This window comes from Mus musculus, chromosome 5, assembly GCF_000001635.26.
Source record: "Mus musculus strain C57BL/6J chromosome 5, GRCm38.p6 C57BL/6J".
Classification (NCBI taxonomy): Eukaryota; Metazoa; Chordata; class Mammalia; order Rodentia; family Muridae; genus Mus; species Mus musculus.
This window is the reverse complement of record NC_000071.6, coordinates 30,646,835-30,659,729: the sequence shown is the minus strand read 5'-3', so window position 1 is coordinate 30,659,729 and position 12,895 is coordinate 30,646,835. Positions and strand designations below refer to the sequence as shown.

The following is a 12,895-nucleotide window of genomic DNA, read 5'->3' as shown; positions in this document are numbered from 1 at the left end:
ATATTGCCAATTTTTTATTTAGTTAAAAAAATAAATTCCAAAACAACATTGTAGGGCCTCAGTTTTTATTTTTGTACAAGCCAGCTGCCACACTGTCTCTGTCACCTTGAGTAAAGAGGCACATTTACTTCTCCCTGTGACAGATTGTAGTCCAGAGAAGCTGGGGTCTTGGGGACTCAGGACTAATGGAATTGAAGAGTTCCTTCCTTCCTTGACATATCTTTAGAATCTTTTGCAATCAAATTAAACTGAGGGCTTAGCTCATCAAGAGCCCCTTCCCCTCACAAAGAAAGCTGTTAGTGTTTTACTAGTGAGTGGCCACTCAGCCATTCTCATAAGCAATGCTGTGATTAAGGGCTGCCAGAGCTCCAAGGCTCCTTCCGACTGCATTTCTTCTGTTCAGGGTAACAGCCTCTGCAGGGTAACAGTGTGTTAGGTCTTTAGCCCAGCCCTAGAAATCCACCCCAAAGGCCCACAGAGATCTGCATAGTAGTGGAATTTGTCACACCTGCTGGGTGGGGCGGTTTTTCCCTCTGCACTTGCCTCTGCAGACATCATGAGAGGGAGTGAGGGTGAAGCATTTAACCTAATGCTGGGGATGTCAGATTACCGAGTGAGGAAGACATCTGCTAAGTCTGTCATCCTGTGGATGCTATGGGTCTGGATCCTGGGAGCGGGGCCACACTGGCTCTGAGTTTCTCTAATACAGTGTTATGCAGCTGCCTGTATCAGGGGCCTCTCAGGTCTTTGGCCCAAGCTGGCAGTAAGCACAGACCCCTCTTGCCAAACAAGGTACAACTCCAGGCTTCAGTCTCCTTGAGAATGGAAGAAGCTCTGCTGTCGGGTTGGTACCTTCCTATAGTCTCAGTACTTGGGCAGGAAGGCTGAGTTTAAGGCCAGCTCTGGGCCACATAGGAAGTTGAATGTTGGTACCACACAGTAAGACTTTTGCTTCAGACAAAAACAAAACAAAACAAAACAAAACAAACAAACAAAAACAAAAAAGCTCCAGAATCGATTTCCTGGGCTGCCTGGAATCCCCCTTTGTTTTTTCCAGGCAGAGGGGCCTTAGGGTATGAAGAACATCAAGGAAGTCAAAACATCAAGGAGGTGTTGGGCGTGGTGATGCACACCTTTAATTCCATCACTGAGGAAGTAGAAGCTAAATCTCTGTGAGTTGGAGGTTAGCCTGGTCTACACCATGAGTTTCAGCACAGTCAGGGACAGGTAATGGCAAAAACCTCAAGCTAAAAACAAAAATACCAAAGAGCCCCCCCCCCCCCCCGCCATGGGGAGAAGGGGTACAGGTGTGCTGCTCTTTTCTCAGGCTAGTGACAATCAGAGGCCATAGGATGTTGGGGCTGCAAGGCACCAAAGACACATTATGCACACCTGTGCTGCAGAGCAGTCAGACCTGGTGCACACCCCAAGCCACGGCTGGGTCAGAAACTAGGTTTTTAGACAGGCTTCAGGAGTATCTTCCAACTCTGCAGAATAGTCTCTTAGTTCTGATTTGAACCTGTTCACCGACTTCTTTGTAGTGTATGGTTCATAGGCTAGATAATTTACCATGACAAGTTAGTGTATAACAGAAATACCAGGGTTGTGAATTCTTGCCATTCAAGCTCGTAATTTTGTTCTAGTGCAGCAGAACTGGAGGCTGAGAGTGGTTGCCATCTCTGGGCCTGTGGGGGCTGGGTCCCAATATTACAGGCCTCAGGATTAAAGCAAGACCTGGTATCCTCCCATCCTCTCTGGCAACGGCCGCACAGAGGGGTCATTAGGGATGGGTGGGGTGAGGCCTTGGGGACAGGGCACCCACAGCCCACCAGTCTGCATGGCCTCAGCCATCTGGTGGCAGCAGAGATCTCACTGCGGGCTCAGCTGGCTTCATTGATGGGAGTCCGACTGTCACCTAGCAGTCTCTCTTGCTCTCCCTCCTGGGTAGGGAGTCGCCAGCGTCTGGACAGGAAGGCTAGCAGTGGTCGGTGCAGCCCATTGTAGAGGGCGGTGCCCATAAGGAGGATGAGGAAACCAAGGATCTGCAATGGATAGAAGATCTCCCAGCCCAGTGCGAGGGTAAAGGCCCAGATGACTATGGTGCGCAGGGTGTCTAGCACCATGCGGGTGGTGGCACTCAGTTCCTTGGTGACGCTGATGCCCGAAAAGTTGAAGAAGGCAATGCTGCTGATGTTGCCTAGCAGAGCCAGGGCAATCAGGGGCTGTCGGCCCACTTGGCAGAAGGCATCCAGCGCGTCTTCCAGCACCCCGCGAGGGTTCCCACTAAAGGAGGCCGTGGGGATGTAGAACATAGGCACAAGGAGCAGCGAGAGGATCACGAAGCCGAAGAAGCCTGGGGGAAGCAGACACGTGCATCACATTCTCACCCTGCCTGGGCTCCCAGCATGGCCCACAGGCACTCTCATCTCTGACCACTGTCTTTGTTAGGTTTCTGTTGTCCACTCTCAGGATCTGTCCCTCTGCCTCGATGTCACTCAAATGACAACTCATTGGTTTCCAAACCCACGGCTAGCAACTCAAGCCACTGTGCCCTGTCAGGATGCCCCCTTCTTTCCCCCTGCCTGTCGGGAGCTGTGGCTCCAAGAGACTCAGAACTGCTCAGCAGTGAGGTTCTGAGTATAACTGGTCCAAGCTCAGGTGCACTGTTTGGCCCCTTCCTGGCTGTCGCTCCCTCTAGAGGAAGTGTATATCTTGCTCGTTTCCTTCTGGCCCATGTCCCTCTGGGGAATACAGGCTCATTCTATCAAGTCCCCAGCCCACTCTGTATCCTGCTTTTATGAGTTTCACGGCACACACTGTCCCAGTAGACCACTCCCTCTACCCACTGCTCCAGGCCCGTGCCCACACGCACCCTCGATGCCTACTGCCTGGAGTGGGTGGATGTTGTGTTTGTAGACAAACTTCTCCTCTAGCACCATCTGGATGGCAATGATGATCTGGGCCATGATGATCAACAAGTCACCTGAGGAAAGGAGCTCCAGTCAAGCAGGGCACCCTGGAGCCAGGGTGGGGGTGGTGACAGGGTTGGGGTGGTGACAGGAGACTCTGGAGACAGAACAGCAAGTCAGCTTCCTGGTTTTCCAGGGCTGACCATGGGTCCTGACTTCCTGGCCTTGAGGCTAGGACAGCAAGCAGGCCTGTGCTTCCAGAAGGTCCAGAGACCTGCCTTGGCCTGAGAGCCACACCTACGCTGGGTGAGTCCCTCAGAAAGCAACAGGCTGGAGACAAGACATTCAGGTTTATACGTGAACCTGACTGGCTCAGGTGGTCACGTCAGTGTACAGTGGGCTGCAGTGGTTCCTGCTGGGTCTGGGTTACTGTCCTGAGAAATGCTTGGGGCTGGGAGTGTGTCAGTAATTGGTCCTTCTGTTCCACTCCAAACCAGCAGTTTGTGATTGTGAGTGAGTCACAGGACTAGGCAGCCTCTCAGGCTGCTTGTCTGTCTCTCTTCCTTGGTCTAGTCACTTTCTTCTCGTCTCCCTCACACTTCTACCCATCAGGAGTAGGTGTATGACCCAACCCAGGACACATGGATGGCAGAGCCCGGGTGAACCTGTGGGATAACTTTCTGTAGGCTTCCAGAGGGAAGGGGACAGGAGGAGCCTCACCTGTGATGACTTCACTGAGCTTGTGTTGACTGTCATGCTTGCTCAGGAGGTCAGCTAGGCCAACTACCACCAGTCCCGCAATAGTGATCAGGATGCCCAGCCACTGGCTTGGTGCCAGCCTCCGGTCCAGGAAGGCCACTGAGAACAGGCCTGTGAAGATGATCACTGCACCCCGCAGCATCTGAAAGCTTGAGGCACTGGTCATGTTCAGGGCTAGCAAAGAAGAGACCTGATTATTAGCTGTTAAGGGCAAAGGCTGGCTGCCACCAAGATGTCCCTAGGGAGTAGGAACAAGATGAGCTTGCCCTTACTGAGTTTTGGAGAAGCACAGCTGAGTTCTGTGGGGGAGCAGTAGGGTGTCTCAAGACAATGCTGACTCACAGCACGGTAATAGTCCCATAAGCATGGCCTCACTGGCTAGGTTACTTACTTACCCACGTACATGATGCTGGTCCCAGTCATGTCACACAGGGCTGGGGGCAGGAAAAGCAGGGTGTTGAAGGGCTGCTGGGGCTCTACACTGGAGGCTGACTGTCTTCTGCCTTGGCATTTGAGCAGGTAGAAGGCAGCAAGGCAGGAGAACTCTCCCAGGAACATGCCCACTGCCTGCAGGAACAAGGCACAAGGAAACCTTGCTGAGGCTCTCAGGGTCATCCTTAGTGGTACTGTGTTTTGTTTTAATATAACTGCACATTAGACAAGAGCTTACCCAGAACCCCAAAACGTCAGACAATGGCAGAGCAGCTGTGGGAGACCAGCCAGGCCACTAGGCCTGTCACGGGGGCCCCAGAACATCTCCCTGGACGCTCGATGGGGTGTGGCACAGTGTAAAATCAACCAATCAGGCAGACCTTTTTCCAATCCAGATATAGAAACAGACTCAGACACTTCAAAGGCTCATGGAAGCCGATGGCCACGCTGGGGAATAACCCTGAGTCTACCAACTCAGTCCAGAAACAGGTTATCTTTCATTGTCCCCATGCCCGTGAAGTCCTGTGCTCAGGGGAGATGTACAAGGGCACGCTTCTCACTGGAGCTAGTGCTGCCATGTGTCCAGAGGTTACTTGGTGACAGCGGGACCATTCATCAGGATTCATGCAGACCTCCCACAGACTGTGCCCTGCCAAGGGCGCTCTCTGGACTCTGCTCTATTTGGGAGAGCAGAGAGGCGCACAGATTTTGGGGAACCAATGTAGCTTCATCCCCAGGTCAGGAAAGAGACCAGCTGCAGGGGTGCCTGGATAAAGCCTGGGGGATGGGCAGGAAGACAATGCTGGTACCTGGACGAAGGGATGCTTGAAGCTGTGCTCCTGGCTTCCTCCACAGCCCTCAGCTACAAAGTTGTCGGCCCACCTGCAGCAGACAGAGGGACGGTCAGACTGGCAGCTTGGTGGACTGTTCCACCTGGCTGGACTCGAAGTCATCCTGATGACACTGCTCTTCAGAGGAGCCTGTCTCCATGGTGAGGGGTTTTAAGATATATTTCATCAATGTATGGACATAGAGTCACACAGCACCTGTGCTTCCGCAACTCGTAGAAACCAGATGTTTTTACATCAGTGTTGTTCATATGAAACAGGTTACATTCAATTACTCCTCAAAATAAAATTAAAGCTACCACTTAAGACTTAGTGTATTAAACACACACATGGTTAAAAAAGAGATTCCCCCTCCCCCTTTTCTTTTCCCTGAGACAAGGTCTCACTACGTAATCTAGGCTTGAATTTGAAATCCTCCTGCCTCAGGTTCCTGAGTGCTGGGATTATAGGCATGTACCAAGACTGGCAGCAAAGTTGCTCTCTAATGTCTAGTAATTTTATTGTAACGTGTTTGGCGTCTTTTGAAATCTTTGGATTGTGGAAGGGACCAGTACACAAAATGTGTCAAGAGTCTTTGGTCATCTGGGCATGAGGCACACACTGTGAGCTTAGCATTAAAGAGGCCAAGCCTGATGTGAACTCAGTCTGAGCTACACAGTGAGTTTGAGGCTAGCTTGGACTATGTGTAGAGACCTGCCACCAACCAACTAACCAACCAGCCAGCCAGCCAGCCAACCACCCACCCAAGTCTCTGGTCTAGAGGGGCACTCTAGCCCAGGAGATCATTGGCTCCTTCACAGCCCTAATGCATTTGATACCTATTATGGTGTAACATGCCGATGAGTACCACGATAGACAGAGACCAGTGCTGGGACTGGGCCCCATTCAGCCCAGAACCCTTGCCAGAACACTTCAGGCAGCTATACCCTCATTTTGAATTGTTGCCGCTCAAACACAAAATGGAAGTCATTTTCTCATCCTGGTGCTATACCTTTAGATCACAGACTGACACTTAAGAAGACCCTCTAGACCTGGATCTAGCAGTGTGGCCGTTACCCAGAAGCACCCTGTGCTGCTTGTGCAGTGGACATCTAATGCTCACTCTGGCCCCACACTCACCGAGGTCTGAACTAGTTTAGGAGAGGTCCTTCCACACTTTCCACCCGCTGCTCCCTGCACCCCCCGATGTTCTGCTGAGTGACTGAGCCTTCCAGATCCTAGCTTATGAATATGATAGGTGCTCTGGCCCCAGGCCAGTGTCCGTGAGATTGATTTCCCACAGGTCTGAGGTGGCCCCTGATGATGCAACAGGAATCGTATGGGCTTGTCTTGTGGGGAGTTAGCTGGCTGCCTGCCCACTTGAGACTTTCTCCTTAAGAGTGGTTAGGCTTTCTCTACAAGGTAGGCCTGGTTTGTCTGGACAGGTATTGCTTGGCTGGCTTCCGACTAGAGAAATGGGATCTCTTTGTATCTAAGAACCTATCCAACCAAGGGACTAGGTGTCAGCTACCAGCCCAGTGCACGTCTTCAGGCCTGGGAGGAGACAGACAAGATCCCAAAGCCATCCTCAAAGTGTCTGAGGATGACAGCTGTGACCCTTAAAGTCAGATGGCACTTTGATGCCTGGCCCTGCCTCCCCAACAACTCTCTAGCCCAAAAGACTTTTTTTTTTTTCCTTTGAGACAGGGTCTCAATATGTAGCCCTGGCTGGCTAAAAACTCACAATGAGGACCAGGCTGGTCTCGAACGCACACAGAGCCACTTGCCTCTGCTGGAGTTAAAGGCACGCAGCACCACAAACCTGGTTTTTGTAACAGGCAACTCTTTGAGCACTGTCAGTGCCAGGTCTGTGCAGCGCACACTGCACTGCTACCTGAGACAGATGAGGTGGTCTCATTAAGCCTTATAAGAACTGTCATTTTCAGAGGGCGTCCCAGGCTCAGGAAGGATGCAGAGAGAAGTTTGGGTTTTCCCAGTTGACAACGTGCACACCTGTGGTCAAGCCCCACTGCAGTTTGCTATCAGAAGCACAGAGAACACACAGAAGGTCAGTGTTCAGTCACACACATCTGGAACCAGATGGGTTCCAGAGATTCCCAGGCCAATGCTGACAGGTGTCAACAGCAGTAGATAATCCAAGCCCTACACACCAGACCTCTGGGGAGTTCAGGACCTCTGGGGAGTCCTTTTCCTTTCCCACTCCCAGGCAGCCAGAACCACCTTCCCCTGTTGTGCTCAGTGTGATTTCACTGGGCTTTGGCTTACAAGTTCCTGGGGCAGCTGTTAGCATTCCTTCTAGGCTCCGCCCCACAGTTACCTGGCAATAGCCAGGTAGGCCTGGCTTACTCTAAAATGGGCTGTTTGCCCCCTCCTTGCTCTCTTACTTCCTTATTCTCTGACTCTCTTCTCTCTCTGACTCCTTTCTTCTCTCTCCTCTCCTCCTCCCTTCCAACTTCCCCCCCCAAGTCCTAACTAAACTCTACTTTATACTATACATGTGTCATATGGCTGGTTCCTCAGGGGGAAGAGATGCCTGGGCATGGCCCACAGAGGCACCCCTCCCACCTCACCAAACCATGCTTCTATCAAACATATCCTTGGCTCTTAGTCTTTTTTCTAAAGCACAAAGCACGCAGTCTCTGGATATCCACTGCTACCTGAGACAGATGAGGGTAAAGGGGTTCTGTGTGGTGTCTCTGAAGTCCCATAGCCATGACATGTGGAACTAAAAGAAACTTGGCTATCATCCTGCAAAAACCCTTATTTGACAGATGGAGATATCTAAGGTTCAAGATGAGCCACAGGACTGACAATATACAACAGGGCTGGTACTGGAATGCTAACGTGCAGTTTCTATGCCCTCACCCTTCCTTCAACTTTTCCCAACCTTCTTACTCTAGACTATTCCTCCTGAGGTGAGGAGAGAGCCAGTTGCAAATGGGCCTCCATTTTCTCTAGATACCTTAATGTGAAGCTCTAGGAGGGCAAACCCTTAGCTGGCAGAGGCCAGCTTCTCTCAGGGTTCCCGGAATGTCAGCAGGCAGGCTGTGGGGTGACTAAGTCTGCTGGGCAGTGAGTCACTTGTAGGAGGCTTTCCTTGTCCACACTCAAAGCTCAGCATTGTAGAAGTTGTGCACCCAGGAGTGACAGAAACTGAAGAAATCTCTGAAATATCCCGTCACTTCTTAATTGGTGCCACTTCCTCCTGCATGCACAGGTTGTCCAACAGTGAGACAGTTTCTCTGTCTCATCCAGAGGTCTTTAGAAGGCCGTGATTTCCCCAGGAGAGGATTCTCGTTGATGTTGATAAGGAGACCTTCCTGTAGTTTTGTGGGGGAGCAGGGCAGAGATTCTCATCACACAGCTTCCAAATCTGACGTTCTCTCCATCCCACGGCACCGACCTCCTGACAGGCTCTCACAAGCTGGGCCTGTCGTCACACTGAAGCAACAATGCCAAGCTGTTCATAGAACCCAAAGGGTAGGTGCTGAAGAGACAGTGGGAGCTTCTCTAACAGAGACCTGGTGATGCCACACAGGGTCTCGTGGCCACAGGTGGAGGCGCGTCAGGCTCACAAACCCTCCCTGGCTGGCAGGCTCTTCAACCCCTAGGAGCTGGGGGCGGGGCCTCAGGAGCTTAGGAGGGAGCTCTGAGGATCTGTGTGACTTTGGTTCTTCTCCTGGAGAACCTTAGTTGCATCTGGACAGTGAGGCTCTGAAATGAGACCGGCCATTGGCACTGAATCAGGCAGACATGCTGGCTCAAGGTCAGCAGAAGTGGCTGGTGAGGGCATGAGGAAACAGCCACTGAAAGGAGAAGCAGAACTTCCCAGGGAGGGGACCTTAGCCTGCTTGCTCGGTGTAGGATTATTCAAGGCTACAGTGTGGGCTTTCCTCCCTGTGGGCATGTGATAGCTCTCTGTGGTCTTCTAAGGCAGGCTGACTGGGCAGAAGAGAGCTTCCTCATCTGAGGTCGCCAGTCTCCCTGGGGAATCTGGGGAATCAGCAATGAGCTCCTTACAAGGGAGATAACTGCCCAGGTCTGCCAGAGACTCTTAAGATGAGCAAGTGGGAAGACAGACAGGAATCCCTGACTTGGGTGAGGCTTGCTGTCTAGTCCCATGGGGGGGGTATCCTGAAGGTAGGGGTGGGAGTAGAAGATGCCATTGATAGGACTGTCCACTGTAGACACAGTGGAGAGATAGGAAATCCACAGAGCCAGGACTTCAGGGCTGTCCTAACGACTAGGATGGGACTGACATCAAGGCCTGGGTACCAATCCTGACATCAATAAGCCAAGCCACAAAAAGCAACTTCTTTTGTAAATTGTAGGGATCAGACTGGATGATTTCTGTTCATAACAATAAGGAAATGTCCATGGGCTTAGTAGTGTATGGCTGCAAACCCATTACTTGGGAGGTAAAGGCAGGAAGGTTCACTGTTTAGCTAGGGACTAAACAGTGAAAGAGTGTTTCAAAAGATAAATAGATAACCAACTAGTCTTCCAAAATGAATGGTGTGGTATCCGCCCTAACTGGAGGTTAGAGCATGGATTCTAGGGTTGGAACACTTGGACTCAGAGGGAAGTCATCACTTGGGAACTGAGCTGCACATGACTAAACCTTTCTGTGCCTCAGTTTCCCATCTAGGAATGATGAACCCATCTATCTACTTTCCTCCCCCAGATCAAGTGAAAGAATGCCAAGGTAGATGGCCTGTAACTTGGTAGGCCTGGGTGCTGTGCACTGGCTGCCCTGGCTGTACCTAGAGGAAACCACTGGCCAGCAATGCCAATACCATCCTGGTAAGGTGGTTGCTCCCACCAACGTTCTTCCTCCCAGAGTGTCTTTCTCACTGTTTACTCCAGAACAATGTTTACAGTCCAGCTCTGGGCCCCATCTCAGGACTTGGGGCTGAGGCTCCTGAGAGGCCACACAAAAGGTGATGGGCTAAGGACAGGATCAAAGGTTAAGACACTTCGGAGTCCTCCTGACTCTCCAGCAGCCTCAAAGGGTGGGGCTTCCTGGGACCGAGGCTTCCTTGGCTTCTTACCTAACCGGTTTGGAGGTTTTCAAAGGAAGGGCTGAGTCAGCATGGTTTATCTAAGCAGTAAATGACCATTTGGATTCTTCCTGGGGACAGCAGCCTGGACAGACATTAGCCACTCTCAACATTAGGAGCAGTCCTTGTTTAGTGTGAGAATCTCATTGAAAGACACCCAGAGAAAAGCCCAAGAACTGCATAGGTCCTATTCTGGGTTGCATAGATTGTGTCCTCCTTTAGGGGAAGGGAGGGGGCACATGTGCACACATGTGTCTCTTCCACAGGGACTTTCTCTCGGCCACTTCTTCTCTCTCACACTGCAGGTACCTTACAGTCACCCTGATGAGTGCCCATGTCTTTTCTGGGCACTTCACAGCGTTGACAGACTTTGTTGTTAGATCCAAGAATCCTGAGAAGTAAATATGAAATGGCTACACGAGGCTCACAGCCAGCTTCTCAATGCACAGAGGCCCAGGAAAGCCAGAGCACAAGCCTGGAGGCCTTTCACTGGGAGCCGCCACACCAACTTTCTTTCCTAGCCAGGCCCAGTAAGAAACTGAGGCTAGACTTGGAGAGGGGCATTGTTCGCTGCTGCCCACACGCACACTGGACAAAGGACAGATGATGCACACTGAGGATTTTGGATGCAAATAGATAAAGAAAGGCCTTGCCCTGAGGCAGAGGCAGAGGCAGAGGCAGATAAACTGACAAACAACTGTCAAGTTAAAGCTAGGCCTTTCTGCCAACAATGGAGGAGACCACATTAACTTTCTCAGCTTTGTGATGCCTGGGCCTTAGCTCCCAACCAGCTGAAGACCTTTACTCCCACACACCAGAGTGCAAGTACCCAGCTACCATTCTGGTTTCGGTTAAGGAGCCTTTTCTCCAGATAGACACTTTCTTTTGATCCTCTGGGTCAGTCAGCCTTGTGGCTTCATTTTGGTTTGTATCACCTGCCTCTCTTGATGGCACCTGCTAGGTGTTCTCACTGTAAGCAGAGCCAGAGTGGTTCCCAGCCTCACATAAACCTCTGCGTTTATCACACTGATTCTTTTTTCAGTTCTCCCACGTTCAACGACGTGGTGTGCCCTCTGATTATGGAGGGAAAAAGTCCAGCTGGGCATTTGATGCTGTGAACAAGCAACTTGGAGCTGGCCTTTCTCTTTCCTGCCTCCAAACCTCTGCCACCCACATAAGAGCCCCAACTAAGCATCAAGATGTTGTCTATTCCCTTTCTTTCCCCATGAATGACCCTATGGCCACCTCCTCCTGGCTTGCCCATCCCTTCAGCTCGGCCTCTCCAAGAGCACCGGTGCTTCCCAGGCAGGCCCCCAGCCTCCTGCTGGAAGTCTCTCAGTCTCTGACCGCAGCGCCAGAGCGCCGCCGGGAGAAACTGATCCAACCCTTCGGTTCAAAGATGAGGAACTGAGGCTCAGAGATAGAAGTGACCGCGAATCAAAGTGGCCTTCAAATGCCCGCTTTCTCCCGGCCTCTCACCCCTTCGTCCACACCAGCGCGACTGAACTCTCGGTAATGTGGAGGGCTGGTGGGGTTGGAGAGTAGCGGACGGGTGGGGGACAGGGCGCCGGGTGTCAGCACCCACCGGCCCAGCAGGTCCCTCCCGGTCTGACCCAGACTCACTTTGCCGAAAGCGTGTTGATGGAGCCGGTGACCAGCATAAGCCCGGCCAGGAACAACTGGTACTTAGTCCAGGCCATAGTGGTGGACACGAGAGACCACTTGAATCAGCAGCTCCAACCCGGGTCACCCGGGATGTGGAGTCTCCTACTCAAGAACTTCCGGGCCGGGAGTCACATGACCCCACTGGCCCACGCCCCACGCCCGCTAGCCCCGCCCCGGAGCTGCCACCGGTCTTTGGTAGGAGAGCTGGAGAAGCAGAGTGCAGGGTCCCGGGCCAAGGCTACCAGATTTTCTTTTCTTTTCCATTGCTCGGCTTCCTTTTCTTTTTGTAGTGCTAGTGTCTCATGCATGCTGAGCGAGCCCTGTACTTCTGCAGCGTACGCTCCCAGCCTCTTGGCCTCCCGGTTTGTAAAATGGGCGCTCGGGGTCATGTAGAGATGCTTAGGCAATCTTAGAGCATTTTATAAACAATTTTGAGAGGTTGAGACTGGCAGTTGGTAATAGTTACAGCGTGGGAATCTCTTTTCTCCAGGATCTCCAGAGAACTGGAGTCCTGAGAGAAATGTCCCTAGGGATCCCAGCCCGTTGAATTGCTCACATCTTTCAGTAAAGGGAGCATTTGAGTTGAGTTGTAGCTTCCAGTAGGGTGTTTAACAGCTAAAACACAAACTGGGTGTGCATTCCTAGCACTTGAAAAATGAAGGCCAGTTTCCACTATATAAGGAGTCTGAGGCCAGACTGAGTAACTAAGTAAACAAATAATTAAAATAAAATGAAAAATGAAACCACAGAAGCCAAGGATTAAGGTTATGCTTATGAGTAGCAGTGGTGTGTGTGTGTGTGTGTGTGTGTGTGTGTGTATGAGTGTATTATATATATGTGTGTGTTGGGGGTGTGGACTTGAAGATAAAACACCATGGCTTTTGTATAGTTCCTGCATTAAGCTTCCCCACGTACCCCTGAGGACCCCTATAAATATTGTTTAGAAGCATCCCTACAGAAAGACCAGACCTCGGTTTGTGTGTAGAGGACTTCTAGCATTTAATTAATTAGTTTTTGAGACAGGATCTTGTTATATAAGCCAGACTGTCTTCCAGCTCACTGTGTACTCCAAGATGGACTCCAGTTCATGACTGGCTGTCAGTTTGTTAAAAAATAAATTTATTTATTTGTGTGTTATTGGAGGGCACTTTCAAGGCATATGTGGTACATGTGGAGGTCAGGGAACAACCTAGGGGAGTGGGTTCTCAGCTGCCAGCTGCCT

The 12,895-nt window shown here is 51.3% G+C and overlaps 1 protein-coding gene and 1 non-coding gene across 3 annotated transcripts; both read right to left on the bottom strand.

Moving 5' to 3' along the window:
* On the bottom strand, positions 1–11,791 carry Slc35f6 (solute carrier family 35, member F6). 2 transcript variants are annotated; one of them, NM_175675.3, is made up of 6 exons: positions 11,632–11,791; positions 4,910–4,982; positions 4,064–4,235; positions 3,630–3,842; positions 2,873–2,983; positions 1–2,353 (listed from the first exon to the last, which is right to left on the bottom strand). In NM_175675.3, the coding sequence occupies exons 1-6, from the start codon at positions 11,706–11,708 to the stop codon at positions 1,881–1,883; spliced, it is 1,119 nt and encodes a 372-aa protein (NP_783606.2). In that variant the 5' UTR covers positions 11,709–11,791; the 3' UTR covers positions 1–1,880. The 2 variants fall into 2 exon arrangements, with proteins under 2 accessions (NP_783606.2, XP_017176613.1); XM_017321124.2 differs by lacking the exon at positions 11,632–11,791 and adding an exon at positions 7,911–11,168 and having other exon boundaries at positions 49–2,353.
* On the bottom strand, positions 11,715–11,794 carry Mir5625 (microRNA 5625). The gene has a single exon (NR_049199.1). It is a non-coding gene; the product is annotated as a microRNA 5625 (primary transcript).
* Positions 11,795–12,895: the final 1,101 nt, after the last annotated feature.